At 44.4% G+C, this 15,545-nt stretch overlaps 1 protein-coding gene across 2 annotated transcripts in view; it reads right to left on the reverse strand.

The window, feature by feature from the left end:
• The window catches only part of Cpn1 (carboxypeptidase N subunit 1), a 29,073-nt gene extending 13,961 nt beyond the window's left edge, over positions 1–15,112 (reverse strand). The window contains exons 1-4 of one of the 2 annotated variants that reach the window (XM_023709092.1): positions 14,678–15,112; positions 8,566–8,762; positions 2,773–2,928; positions 403–585 (exon numbers count right to left, since the gene is read on the reverse strand). In XM_023709092.1, the coding sequence (XP_023564860.1) occupies positions 403–585; positions 2,773–2,928; positions 8,566–8,762; positions 14,678–14,954 (813 nt within the window). In that variant the 5' untranslated portion in view covers positions 14,955–15,112. The remainder of the gene's footprint in view (positions 1–402; positions 586–2,772; positions 2,929–8,565; positions 8,763–14,677) is intronic. The other variant, XM_004625545.2, reaches the window with a different exon arrangement.
• Between the last annotated feature and the right edge of the window lie 433 nt (positions 15,113–15,545).

The raw sequence follows: 15,545 nt of genomic DNA on the forward strand, positions 1-15,545 counted from the left end.
ATAAGTATATATAAATACTATATTGTTTCAAATTGCTACTCAAACCTTTCTCATGTACATGGTCTCTGTTTCAGCAGCGTAGGCATATTAATATAAAACTGTAAATCAGACCCCCCGAAATTCACATCAGCTTACCAATAGCACTATTTGTCTTTTGACTTATTTCTTGTTTGCCATTAGTTTAGGCCTTTTTTATACTTTGATAATTATAATATAAATCTTTCTTTTTACTTTTTCCTGAATTTATGGCTTATTACGTAAAGCAAGATGTAATTTACTGGAGTGTAAGACGCCCACAAGCAGTGGTATCTTCTATTGCCTTTTGTGGTCCTGTTCCTAAGGGGGCTCTGGGTCCCCTGCACGCGGGGTTCCCATGGCAAGACAAACTGCCCTTCTGCATACCTTCTGGAAAAGCTTATCGTCGGGGGTGGGGGTGGTGGCCGCGCGGTGTGAACTCCGGAGCCGGTGTCCGAGCGACTTGTCATACGGGTAATTGGCCACTACTGCCCCGCCATGCAGATTGGCTGAGAGGACGAAGTTGATGGACTGCATCCAGCGGATCACAGCCCGGGTCTCAGGCTCCACCTGTGACAAGGGGGAAACTGGCGAGGAAGGTGCCACAGGAGCTGCCCCACGGTTGCTGGGGAGAGGAGGCAGCGGGTCTGAAGACAACCGAGTCCTACGGGTGGGCGGAGTGTGGCTGGGAACAGTGAGCTTTGGGATCCTGGTCCCCAGAAGCAAGTTCACAGAATCCTATTTCAGAAGGAAACTTATGTGGCATTATAATATACTATGGAGTTATTCTAGAGAAAGCCCTGAACCCACTTGTGCTTGTAGTATATGTAAGTAACTTATAGTCCTCAGTGATTTTTTTCTCCTTTCGGGATGCACATTTAGAGATTATGTGATGTTGATGGGTTAATTGCTCCACCTGGACCCAGAGCCAGCTCTGAAGGCCCGATCTTCCTATCCAGAAGGGGACTTCAGGGACAACGCTAAGTGTGTCAAGGGTCATACAGCTGGAGAAGAGGAAAAACTGTAAGGGTGAACATAAAAACAAAAACAAAAACCCCATAAGGGTTAGACCTCCTGACCCTCTTTCTGGAGCTGTCTATAGCCACATCAAGTTTACCATGTGCAAGTGGCTCTGTCAGCTGCTAGAGTTCTCTGTCAATAGCTTACTGTAGTAGAAAGGATGTTAGATTAAGAGTAGAAAGGTCAGGTGTACTGGTGATGCCAGTACTCAGGAGGCTGAGGCAGGAGGATCTCTGGGAGTTCAAGGTCAGCCTGGGCTATTTGAGCAAGTTCAAGGTCAGCCTGCAACACAGCAAGGCACAGTCTCAAAAAAACAAAACAAAGCAAAACAAAACTCCAAGAGTCGGAATCCTAGACTTTAAACCTGATTCTATCAATTATTATCCATGTGGATTTTTGCGTGTGTGTGTGTGGTACCAGGGATCGAACTCAGGACCTTGCACTTGCCAGGCAAGCACTAAGCTATCTCCCTAGCCTAGCCATGTAGATTTAAATTACAGTGGTGCCTCATTTCAAAAATAATTTGGTTCTTAAACAAAAGTACCTGACAACACTGTTTCTGTTCACAAACTACATATCGGGTGACAAACCGAACCACAGCCATCTTCCCCACACAAACAGAACTGGCGCCATTTTTCTCAAAATCAAAAACCAAATTAAGTTAGTGAACTGAGGCACCAATGTATTTTATTTACAAGTGTAACATCTATAAAGCAAAAACTGAGACAGCGCTAATTGATGCACTGACCACACTGATAATCTACTGAAACGTCAACCGTGAAAAACTTGTGCAGCAGACCTGGCAATGCACGCCTGTGATCCCAGCACTCCGGGAGGCAGGAGCACCACAGATATGAACCCAGTTTGGGCAACTTAGTGAGATCCTTTCTCCAAATAGGAAAAAAAAAATTAAAAAGTGTTGGGGATTGTTAGGGTTTGTGTCTAGCTGTCCTCCCAAAGCCTCATGCAGTTATTGGGGCAGGTTCTAGAGTACAAAGTAAGACGGCCAGGGATGTAGCTCAGCAGTACAGTGCTGCCTGGCAAGCACAGGTTGTGAGTTCCATCCCCAGCATATGAGAGAGAGAGAGAGAGAGAGAGAGAGAGAGAGAGAGAGAGAGAGAGAGAGAGAACAAAGGAAAAGAAAACAGCATAAGCTGCTTTCATGGCTTGTAACTATTTGTCCCCTTAAAGCATCATGCAGTCACAGGTAAGAATTTCAGAGGTGGCTGGATTACAGGTGTGATGCTGGGATTGTGGGTGTGGATAATGGAAACCCCACTGTGGTTGGGGGTGGCAACAATCAATAGGCTTGTAGCCTAGGTGTTATATAAAGGCGCAGAAAACAGGTATGCTGCTGCTGCTGCTGCTTGCTACTTGCTACTTCTGCTGCTTGCTGCTGCTGTCTTCTGCCTGCCTTTCCATGAACTGTTTCCCCTCTGCGATGCCCCTCTGTCAGGCTACCCTGCCTTGGAACCAGCTGACTGTATGCTGAAACCTCTACACACTGTAAGCCAAACAAACCTTTTCTCCTTTAACTTATGGTTTCAGGTATTTGGTCTCAGCAATAAGAAAAGTAAGACAAACATAGTTATTATTGCTTTAGAAAACCTCACAGAGTTCAGCTGACATTCAGTTTCCTAGCCTGTTTACTTAAGCTGAAGACTATTGGGCAATCTTGCAGCAAGAATTTTCAAATGCTGTTTTACATGCTTCTGGTTGCAAAGTTTAATCTCCTACCTGGCTCTTCCAGTTGTCTGGAAGAGGCAAGTGATGGTTGGGGCCTCCGTACTTCTCATTATAGTAGAAATAGGTATTGAGGTCAGGGAAGTTTCGGTTTAGGTCCACTCCGTTGGCATTGTTCCTGCCAATCAGATATCCATATGTGTTTGGGCCCTAAGAGAAAGTTGAAAAGGTAAAAAATGAAGGTTTCAGATTGAATCTTATAGTTAGAGAACACAGTATAGCTCTTTTAGGTATTTGTTTAACTCATCAAACGATGTAGCGTTTTCTTCTTTTACTTATCCAAAGCCCAGAGGTGTGCTTCAAATTTCCTGAAGGCCCAGTGCTGGAGGAGGCAGCGGGCCCATGAAGAGCTCTAACAGGCATGGAGTGGTTCAAGATCGTAAAAGTATGGAAACTTTTGTTTTTGTTGTTGTTCTTACTCCTTTTTTTTTTTTTCTTTGACAGAATCATGCTATGCAGTCCAGGCTGGCCTTGAACTCACTGTGTTGCCCAGGCTAGCTTCTGACTCCCAGGGATCCTCCTGCCCCAGCCTCTGGAGTGCTAGGATTACAGGTGTGCACCACCCCACTTGGCTAAAACCTTCATTTTTCAAAAAACAGCTTTATAGGGTTTTTTTTGTTGTTTTTTTTTTGTGGTACTGGGGATTGAACTCAGGACTCTGAGCTTGCCAGGCAAGGGCTTATTCTACTGAGCTATCTTCATGGGCCCCAAAACAGCTTTATGGACATATAATTTATATACCATAAGATTCATTCACTTTTAATGTACAATTCAATGGATTTTCATGTGCTTACAGAGTTGTACAATTGTCATCACAATCTAATTTTAAACATTTCTAGCACCCTAAAAAGAAATCTTGTTGGGGAGATAGCTCAGCAGCATAAGCGCCTGTCTAGCAAGCACAAGGTCCTGAGTTCAATCCTCGGTGCAAGGAAACAAACCAACAAAAAGAAATCTTACTGTTCCTTAGTCACCCCTCATTGTCACCCCAGCCCTAGGTTATCATTTTCTATCTCAGTAGATTTTTCTCCTCCAGATGTGTCGCCTAAGAGGGACTGTCCATCACATGCTCTCCCATCCCTCCCACTTGCCTAATGTTCTTGAAATGTGGCCAGGCTGTAGCCTCCACCCCTTTTGTTGTTCCCTAGTTCTCTTATAGGATCTATCACACTTTCATTATCCATCCACTTAGCCAATGGGCTGTATTAGTTTTCTAGAGCTGCTGTAACAAATCACTAGGAAGGGGGAGGCTCTAAAAACAGTTGTTCTTCTCTCATAGCTCGAGGCTTGGAATTCAGGTGCCAGCAGGGTGATGCTTTCGGAAGCCTCCCTCTTTGTATGCTCTTGTTTGGGGCAGTTCCTGAAAAGTCTCTGGTATTCCTTCGCTTGGAGATACATCCCTCTAGTTTCTGTTCCCATCTTTACCTGGCCTTCTCCCCACTGTGCCTGTGTCTGTCTTTATAAACTTTTAAAAACATTTTTAAAAATTTATTTATTTATTTGATACAGGGTCTCACTATGCAGTTATAGTGATTCCTCTGTCTCAGCCTCCCCAGTGCTGGGATTATAGGTGTATGCCACAACTCCTGGTTCCGGGGCCGGCACAGTATGCGGTAGCAGAGATTGAACCCAGGTTCTTGTGCTTGCCAGGCAGGCGCTTAGATTGCCGAGCTATCTCCCCATCGTAGCCTTCCTTCTTATGTAGACAACAATCGGGGATGGTGGCGCAGGCCTGTAATCCCAGCACTGGGAGGCTGAGACCAGAGGATCACTAGGAGTACAAGCTGTGCAGCGAGACCCTATACCAAGTAAATAAATAAATAAACAAATAAATAGATCCTTGTGTAATCTAGCATATTTTAAATCAAACAGTTAACAACCTTAGTTTCATCTAATAAATAAATAATATCTTTTTGAAAAAGACCACAACCATATTGAGGTTAGAATTCACCCTAATCTAGTATGACTTCAACTAATAATATCTACAAAGGCTCCACTTCCAAATAAGATCAGTTATAGGCTCCAGGTGAGCCATAATGGTGTGTGTGTGTGTGTGTGTGTGTGTGTGCGCTCGCGCGCTACTGTTCCACCCAGTACAAAGACATTTGGGTTGTTTGGACTTTTTTGGCTGATATGAACAATGCTGCCCCAGGTGCACGTGCAGGAGAACTCCAGGGACACGCGTTCTATGTTAACTTTTTGAAAAACTGCTGAGGTGTTTTCCAAAGTGACTGCGCCATAGCCATCTACTCTCCTCCTTCGTAAAGAATGTAGGACCTTCATATCCATTCTGAAAAGTGTCAACTTTCTGGATCCTTTAATTTCTCTGCTCATATATCAGAGTTTATCTTGATCTGCGCATATGTTCATTCACTTCAGTCAGCCATTGAATTAACCAACATTTACTGAAGTCTCAGTTCAAATCCATCTAGTAGACATTAGGAAGACAACTCAGTGGGACATTATTTAGCTTTCTAGGCATTCACAGTATACACGGGGAGATAAATATAGAAGCAAATAATTAAATATATAAAATGGCAGAAAAGAGGCCCAGTCAAAATTGAAATGCCCTCAGTGGACGAAGCGCCTGCTTAGGCAAGTGCAGGGGCTGGGGTTCGATCCCTGGCACAGCATGTCGCACCAGCCCTGCCCCCAGGTGCGCTGAGTGGGCAACTGAGTTGGGGTGTGGTGGTGCAGGCCTATAATCCCAGCACCGGGGAGGCTGAAAACAGGAGGATCACTAAGAGTTCGACCTGTGTAGTGAGACCCTGAACACACACACACACACACACACACACACACACACACACACACACAAATTGAAATGCCATTAACGTTTTGTGTGGCATCAGAGAAGGGCCACAGAGTCCACTGCAGCCCTGTGAACCGAGACAGCAGAACTCAAGTTGTTGGCTGCTCCTGCCAGGGTGAATGAATCAATGATTTGCAGCTGAAAACGCAGAGGGACCGCCATTCAGATTTTCCTTAAGAAATCTTTATTACTCGTAGGTCTTTTGTTGAATCATGACACCTTGCTCGCATTTGAGTCTCAGATTACACTGAGGATGAAACTCTTCACACAGGTTTTTAAGCTTCCTCTATCAATTCTATCCCAGCGGAACCACTGATCGGCTTTGAAGTGTGGCCGACATGTCCACGACCTAACGCCTTCCTTTAGCGCTGCCAGGAGTTCTCACTGGTCGCCCGCTCTTGGCAGCGCAGATCTTACTTGTCAGTGTAGCCATCCTGGGCTTCATCAGTTGACCTGTCACGCACACAGCGGTCTCAGGTCAGCAAGAAGGGGGTTCCTGGGCTGCAGGTAGAGCCCAGTGGTCCAGCAGTTCCCAGCACGTGGGAGGCTCTGCATCCCATTCTTAGCGCTGCCACTGCGGAGGGGGCAGGCTTCCCCTAAAACAGTTTCCCTCCACGCAAGTTTCCCCTAAGCAGGGAGGGTGACATGGTGGTTTCCTATTACTGCTGTAACAAATTACCACAAATTTAATGGCTTTGAACAGGACAAACATATTATCTTAATGGTTTTGGAGATCAGAAGAGTGACTCACAGGACTGAAAGGAAGGTGTTAGCAGGGCTGTGCTTCTTCTGAGGGCTCTATGAGAACTGACATCCAGACACTTCCAGTGCCTCGAGATCACCTACATTCCTGGGTTTGTGACCACTTCTTCCATGTTCAAAGGTAGCGACATACCATCTTCAAGTCTCTCTCTGATTTTGAATGCCTGCCTGCTTCTTCTACACATGTAAATGACCTTTATGGTTGGTTACACTGGGTCCATTTACATAATCTAGAATATTTTAAATCAAACAGTTAGCAACCTTAGTTTCATCTAAAACCTTAATCTGTCTTGCCAAGTAACATAAAAGATCCATTCGATCTGTGGATTAGGGTGCAGACATCTTGGGGAGGGGCTTATTCTCCTTTTCCACTTGTGACTTTGAAGTCTGGTCGCTAGGAAAATCCCCCCTGTATAATCATGCAGGTAGGTTTCCTGAGGGAATACCAGGCACCAGTGGTGTCTGAAAACCTGAGGAGTCTTCTCAGGTACAAATCCAAGGTGTGCTCCCTCTGAATAAGAACTTGCCATGGGGCTGGTGAGATGGCTCAGTGGTCTAAAGCACCTACTTAGAACAAGCTTAGCAAAGCACAGGGACCGCGGTTCAATCCCCCAGCACCACATGCCAGCCAGCCCCGCCCCCTGGTGGGTGAGCTGGCCACACACACACACACACACACACACACACACACACACATAAATAAATAAATAAATAAAAAAAAAAAAAAAAAAAAAAAAACTTGCCAGGAGGGCAGCGAAGACCGGCTTCCCAGGCACGGGTCTAGGATCTGGTGACTCGCAGGGAGTTTCCTCACTTTCTCCTTATCTTTTTATTGCAAAGGAGGTGGACAAGAATGAGTTGCTTTCCCACCTTCCCTGCTACAACACAGGGAAAGCTAATGAAAGACGGTAGCCGGGCTGGAGTCTTCGGCCACATCCCTTTCCAATTCTCCTGCCCCGTGGAAAGCTCAAGTATTGAGGCACGTTAGTGTGCATTTTTCCAGGGTAGATAATGTTCTTTTTTTCACTCCTTGAGTCATTTCAGCAGGAAGTTGTGAGTTTTCAACAGTCAAATTTGTGTCGGATTCAGCATCCTGGATGTCTTTCCCCATCTGCCTCCGCTCATCCACACCCATATTCTCAAGTAGGTTTAAAATATACTTTAACTTAACTCCCTCTGCTCCCCCCACCCTTATTTAAACATAGATTTTAAAAGAAACATATCTATTGTGCAAGGCAAATACATACCTGGCTTTACCCTTGAGTAGGTCTAGGGCAGGACCTGGGAATCCATATTTCAAAAATCTTCACCTATTATCTTGGTGCATAACCACAAAGGAAATCCATTGATTTAAAGTAAGACACACTGACATTTTGAATTTATGTTAGGAAGCAAGGAAAAAACCCATAGACATTTTTTTTTCTTATCTGTCTCACTGTAGATACAACTCCAAAATAAAAAACTGAAAAGTTGATTTACTGTATCAGTAGATGAACAAACATTCCAGAAATATAATAAGGAATAAAAAGGCCAGGGAGATAGCTCAGCAGTCTAAGTGCCTGCCTGGCAGCTGCAGGGTCCTGGGCTCTATCCCTGGCACTGCATGCTGTGCCTGGCCCTGCCCCACATGCACCAAGCAGGCCACCAAGACTGGGCGTGGCGGCGCATGCCTGTAATCCCAGAGTGAGGGAGGCTGAGACAGAAGGATCACTACGAATCTGACCTACGTAGTGAGACCCTCTACCAAATACATAAATTAAAAAATGAATAAAGAATCAACAATTAATTCCCCACACTCAAATCTGGGGAAAGTGTGGTTTCCTTGGAATCTTCCCGAGGAACACAAATAAACAAATATGTAGGAAAAAGAAGGGTATTTAGGGTTCGAACATAAAAGTTCAGGAAAGAGCATATTTTGCAATATCCCTTTCCATCTGTATAGTATTTTCCAGTTTACGAGTGTTAGCACTAATCCTCGTACTAAAACCTTGCGGTCAGGCAGTGTGGAGCTGAGGCTTAGACCCCGCGCACAGGCACTGCCTAGGGTGCTACACGACGGAGTGAGTCAACCTTCGCCCTCCGTTATACTTCTGTTGGTTCCACCCCGCCTGCCCTGACGTTTTATTTTTGGGCGGCATTCACAGCGTGACAGGGAGCACACTGTCCAGCGGGCTTACTTTCCTTTCGTGCGGTGAACTCAGTCTTCCCCATACCTGCGCAGCAGCCATCTCGTAGCCGTCTGGGTTCATGGACGGCAGGATGTGAATGCGCGTGCCCTGGATGAGCTGCACGATGCGCTCGTTCCGGTTCCGGAACTCCTCGCACAGGAACTCAGACAGCTGCAGCAGAAGTTCGCGGCCCAGCACCTCATCGCCGTGCATGTTCCCCACATACTTGACTTCCGGCTCCACTGCAGGTGCAGAAAAAGAAAAGATGGGCAGAGTTGCCTGTGGCGTTGACGCTTGACCTTGCAGAAGGATCTTTTCGGATCCATCCAACAATGAATAAAGAAAAATGTCATTCTTTAATTGGGTCTTTGCCAGCAATTCTCGGGCCCTTCCAACCCAATTGCAATTGCCAGGATTCCAAGAATTCATGCCAGGGCTCAAAACGACTACCATTAATTCAGCCACCATTATTCATTGATGTTTATCATTACTAATCTTCACAGAAAACCTGTGAAGCAGGCACTTTTAACCTCAGAGTGAAGAATTAGGGACAGAAGAGGTCAAGGAACATATCTGAGGACTGGTAGCTAATGAACGTAACAGAAGGCAAAGCCCAGCTAGCATTTGCTGGGCCATTTACCTTGGCATGCGGCTTCTCAGAGACAAATCCTTCAGGATGAGGGTGGTATTTTCCTAATACCTCTCGCCTGAAGTAGTCTTGGTGACAACAGAACTGCTGATCATTCCAGTTGAAAACCTAATTTTCCTGGCCTGTAGGAAACTAAAATCCCTCCTTCATATCTGAAAAGGCCATGTCTTACGGCACAGAAAACAAAGGAGTTTATTTTTGCCTCAATACTTAGTCTCCTCTTTGATCATCTTAACTGAGAGATAATTTTTGCTCCCTTTTATTTTCATTTATGTATTTTACTTGTGTTTAGAAAGTTTTGGAGACAGGGTAGTGGAGGCTGGCCTGGAACTGCTATGTAGCCAAGGCTGGGCTCAACCCTGCAGCCATCCTCCTGGTTCAGCCTCCTGAATGCTGTGATTACAGGTGTATGACACCACATCCAGATTTCTTGCTCACTTTTAAAAGGAAGGAGAGGGGCTGGTGAGATGGCTCAGTGGTCTAAAGCACCTACTTAGAACAATCTTAGCAAAACACAGGGACGGAGGTTCAATCCCCCAGCACCACATGCTGGCCAGCCCCGCCCCCTGGTGGGCTGAGCTGGCCACACACACACACACACACACACACACACACACAAATAAATAAAGTTTAAAAGGAAGGAGAGGTGCTCTTTCTATGTGACCCTTTCCACCCACTACTTTTCTTCCTCCATATCTTTTTTGATTCAATATTTTTCATCTCATTTGCAAATCCTCCTTCTTATCCTCTCAGGCCCAATTCAGATGTTTCTTACATCTTGGGCTCTTTCTTGGGAGTGAGCTCTCTGTTGACTTCCCTTCCATGGAACTTACCACTTTCTGCTCTTGGTTTTAACTGTTTTTTTTTTTTTTTTTTTTTTTCCCAGAACCGGGAATTGAACTCAGGCCCTTGAGTTTGCCAGGGAAGCACTTATTCTACTGAGCCATCTCCCCAGCCTTTAACTGTTTTTTAAAACTGTTTTTGCACACCTTCTTTCCTTTACTGGATCTCACCTTAGAAATGTATATATTTCTTAGTTTTCTTTACAGCATAGTCTGTTATTGTGTATCTTAGTATTCTTACCGCAGTCTTTTCTAAAGAATGCTTGAAATGCTCATAAGGGTCATCTGGTAGATTTTCTAAGATGTGAATTCCTTAATCTTAGATTACATCCATGATGGTGAACCTACTGGAGCCTTCAGCGATAACTTGCTCCTGGTGCAGCATGCAAGCCACAGGTTCACCACTGTTGGATTATGTCTTTCTTATTTTTCTTGGCACTAAAATGTCTTGATTTTATCATTTACAATGGAGTAGACAACAACAAGAACAAATGGCAATTTACTAAGAGCCCTCTGGCACAGATGGAAGAAGAAAGAAGGGAGCGTGTAGCCAGATGAAGAACATGGGGAACGGAGGTGGGGCAGGTGTTTGAGATGAAGGTCAAAGAGAAAGTTCAAAAACGGAAGGACTCTGAAGCTCAGCTCCAGCGATGCCAAGAGCAAATGAAAAGAATTTGGAAGCACAACACAAAGAATTAGAGGAAAAATGTCATCAGTTTAGGGAAGAGAAAGCAAACTGGGAAGCTCAGCGATGAATTTTAGAGCAACAGAACTCTCCAAGAACCTTGGAAAGGAACAAGAAAGGAAAGATCTTTTAGACTCTCTGTTGGCCACCAGTTACGTATGAGTTGCCAGCTTGGACATCAGTGTTGGATTCATTTCACCAATTTGCACCAGTTTTTAAAGTCAAAATGATGGACTTACCAGCAGGACAAAAATTTTTTTTGTTGTTGTTGTTCTTAATGGAATTAAGATGCCTTAAATTGTCTAGGGTGCTGTGTACTTAGAAAATAACGGCTTTCTACATTTCTTTTCTAAATGTACCTTTCTACATTTTCTTTTCTTTTTTTTATTATTGAACAGATGTCTTCAATTTAATGCAAGGGAACATTTTACTGTTGTACAATCATGTTCTGGTGGTTTGACTGTTTACAGGATATTCCAAAATAAAAGGATGCTGGAAGGTTTTCATTGAGGATAAATTGGCATAATATGACACAAACTATGCTTCTCTATGATAATCATAATATAGAGGTTCCATTCAGTGCAGCCTACACAATAATGTAATTTAGTCTAACACAGTTGACCCTATTTTTTGACACTTCCACTGTTTAAAAGTACACATGGAAAAAAATCTATATGCTTACAGTGCTCCGAGAGCTTTCTTATAACAACTTTTTTTGTTTTTTGTTTTTTAAATTCTGTTAAGTCTATATTATTGTCATTTAGTGCCTTTTTTGGCCAGCATCTCATTACTGCTTCATTTTTGTAATAACATTTAATTTAGATATTTTCCATATATTGGTCCTGCTAAAATAGAATATAGCACCTTTCATGTGGTAGAAACCAACAAAGAAATTGTCCTTTTACTCCCTTTTTACACTTTATGGTAAGCGGCAGGGGGGAAAGGCGTTTATAGATCATTTCTGGGCAGACCGTGAAGCGAACGACAACCTGTCTCTACCTATACGCAGTCTCTTATTTTACTAGACATGGACATCATGACCCCCCGACGAGGAAAGTCCCCGTTCTGTACTCAGCTGTCTCCATATATTGCATTTCTGTATTTTTGTTTGTATTGTGAAAATTTTACATAATAAACAATGTTGTGATGTAAAATAAATAAATAAATAAAATAAAATGTCTTGATTTTAGGAAAAATTGGTGATCATAGACGACCAATGTGATAGCTTTCTCCATATCCTTATTCAGTAAAATAAAATTTGAAAAGCTATTTTAGATTCCTTCAATCTCTTAATTTAAAATTTTAAAATTTTCTTAGTACATGGTCGCAGTGCGTACTTACTACATTTACTGTGGGGACTGAGTACATACGTGTAACACATCCTAATTATTTTTATGATCCCCGCCCCTCCACTCCCTTCCTGCTTCTTCCTTCCCTGTTGCAAAAGCCCCATCTCCATTTTCTGCCAATCATTTTTCCATCCCCTTTCTCTTTCCTCTCTTCCTTTCTTTGATCTTTTGTTCCCCTCCTCATTTGAAAAAAGAGCTCCTATTTCCTATTATTCATCTTTCATTTTGCTCTTTATTTATAGTCTGGGATTTTCATGAAAGAGAAGCCATGCGTGTCTAACATCATGGTCTCAAGGGGCACCCACTTTCCTACCATTGCCCCATCTTTATCCTCCTTTATGGCAGAGTGGTACCGTTGGGTTCATATCCCTTCCTCCCCATACCTGGATCATGTAATAAATTTCCACTTGGACTCCCTGCATCTGCCAAGCCCTATTAATCTGTTTTCCTGAATCAAGGGTTCACAAGATTTTTCTGTTAAGGTCCAGATAGTAATCCTTTGGGCTTTGTGGGCAATATTGTTTTCAACTCTTTCAGTAGAAGCAGCCATAGGCAATACAAAAGCAAACAGATGTGACTGTGTTCCAAAAAAATCATCAAAGCAGGTGGCTGGCCATGGGCCGCAGTTTGCTGATCTTGATTCAAAGTGATTTTTTAAAAATTTAAGCTGGGCACAGTGGTGCGCATCTGTAATCCCAGCACTCGGGAGACAGGCAGGAGGATCGTTATGTGTTCAAGACCAACTTGGGCTACAAAGTGAGCTCAAGGCCAGCCTGAACTGCATAGCTAGACTCTGTCTCAAAACAAGACCAAGGATAAATAAATAATAACAACTTAGGTCAGATCACATTCGTTTGCTTCAAGCTCTCAGGGGGGTCTCCCATCACTCTGCTTGAGACACTATGTCCCCCTTGCTGTCCCGCCTGTGAGCCAGGGTCTGGCTCCCTGAGCGCTGCATTCGCTCTTCCTCCTGCCTGTCACGCCCCTCTCGCCCACACCAGCACAGCGTGCTCCTGTCAGATCTCTGCTCAAAACCCCTCAGGGCAGAGGTCTTTCCAGGGCCTCTGCAGCCTTCCCAGCTCCTCCACATACTCCACAGAACCCTTATCTTTCCTGATTGAGCTTTTGGCTGTAGCACTTATTTCCATTTGACATAATATATATTTAATTACCCATTTATTTTAGTGCACTAGAACCCAGGCCCATGAGGTAAGGGTCTTTGTGTTACTCTTGGCTTTACTTCTGAAGTCCTTGCATATATTAGGTGACTGATAAATATCTGTAGAAGGACGGAATGAAAGGAATGAATGGATGAACAGTGAAAGTTACAGGACTTAAGAGAGAAGAGGAGTCGATGAGGGTTAGTGCGTGAAAAAAGCAACAGGGGGGCCTTGAGTGCCAGAAAATACAAAGGCAACAAAAAGAGGATATGAAGAGGAGAACGAACCCCACATTTACCGACAGCCACAATGCACACGCCGTCTGGGTGAAAGCAGGTGCCTGCTCGGCGCATGCAGCTTCCAAGCAAGGCTCTTCGCCCCATGCAACAACACAGCACTCGGCCGACCTCTCCTCCATGGTATTTTGAAGCTATCATGGCTGGAATACAGTACACTGAGTTTTTAAGGCAAAGGGAGCACGTTCTATCAGTGTTTGGGGAAATGATTCTGGCCTCTGCTGTGCCAAACGGAAGGTTCTGAGAGTGGCAATGGTTAGGACTTTAGTGCAGTGATTTAGACCCAGTGTGATGGAGACTGGGTTAGGGCTGGGCGGTGGAGGCGCAAAGGAAAGAGTGATGTGGGGTTGACCCTTTGCAGGAGGCGCTGATCAACTTGAATGTCACTATTGCTGTACATACAGCAGCAAGTAACTGGAAACAAATGACCATCAGTGTAAAGAAAAACAACCTGGGACAGAACGCCATGCAGCCAAAGGGGAAAAAAAAATCACATAAGCACAGACCCGGTGCCACGCACAACAGACCGTGAAGTGAGAGAAGCAGTTACAGTAGGATTCTGATTTTATGAAAAACATGTGCCCTTGCGGGGGCTGGCTAAGTATGCACTTTAAAAGTCTGAAAGGACATACTCCGGCATGTTAACAATGGTCACCTGGGATTAGTGAGATTATAGATGGATTTCTGTGTCTAGTTTCTAATTTTTACCCCAAATATGGGCTATTTTGATAACAGAAGAAAACTAATAACACTAACAGTAACAAAATAATTCACTGCTCCAGCTAATACCATCTCTCCAGGATGCCACGCTCTCTTATACTGCTGTTCCCAGGAGAGGTATCCTTGAACTGTTCTTTCTTGGCAGAACTAGAAGGGTTAATGATTTCTGCGGCTTCAGAGCCACTAGATAATGAAAGGTGACTAACATGAAAAAAAAAAGAAAAAAGAAGGGCAATGGGGGCGGAGTGGGAAGGGGGCAAGAAAAAAGGTTCGCTTTTTACTGCTGAGGTATTGAGGAAACAACCCAAGGAACAGGGCGAGACTTAGGGAAAGTCAAAGAAGAAGTGGTTCTTTTTAAAGGTAGAGGGTCCCATAAACCTTCCTAGCAACAATCCCAGTGATGGGATTGGCAAGGGAAGGTCCTGCTCCCCGCACTGAGAACTGCACGGGACTTACAGAGCTCGTGAGTGCCGGGGTAATCACTGAATTCCAGCACGTAGAGGAGTCGGCCCTGCACGCTGCGCCCGATGGTGTAGATCCGCGTGATGTGGGGGCACTGGTTGTGCACCTTGTACAGGGTCCGCACTAGGTCATCATAGCGGTGGTGACGAAAGGTCACAGGGGCAACCAGCTTGAAGAGAAGAAGAAGGTGCAGGAGGACTGAGAGCAGCCCTGACATCTTGCTGGGCTTCTTCAAAGCGAGCAGCAGACATGGGCCCCCTGCTCTGCACATTAGCCTCTTTGCCGCTCAGAATCGAGGGGCCGAGGTCCAGTTCCGCTTAGCTTCCCTGCACGAAGCAGCGCGACAGCATCTGAGAGGCGGTTCAGGATTCTCACTCTCGAGGTTGAAAATTATTTCTGTAGCTCTTGAATAGCCACTCAGCTCTTCACACTCATTTCTCCTCCTCTCCAAATCCTGGAAAACCTCTTGAAAGGTTTACTGATTAACTGGACTGTAAACAGCCTTCAATAAAGAGCTGCTATAACCCTTTGATTCCCGGAGGATTTTCCCAAACGTGGCTGAGCCTTTTCCTTTTGTTACAACGGAAAAAAGAGCTCTCTGTGCCCTTCGGTCTACCCGTTCCTGCTGTCGCGCAGCTTCCCGAAGCACTGCTTTTGCGTGCCCCCTTTATGCCCCTCAAATATCTTTCAGCAGGTACCATGAAGAAAATGAAAATATGAGCCACTGACTGTGAGCTAACAATGGTAAGCTGATTCTATATCACGGATGATCAACACATTAATAGAAAGATAACAGTTCAGTTAAAAATTAGCAGATTTGAATAAACACAGTACTTGCAAAAGTAAAATGCAAACACCTAAG

Source organism: Octodon degus, unplaced genomic scaffold (assembly GCF_000260255.1).
Source record: "Octodon degus isolate 3935 unplaced genomic scaffold, OctDeg1.0 scaffold00010, whole genome shotgun sequence".
NCBI lineage: Eukaryota > Metazoa > Chordata > Mammalia > Rodentia > Octodontidae > Octodon > Octodon degus.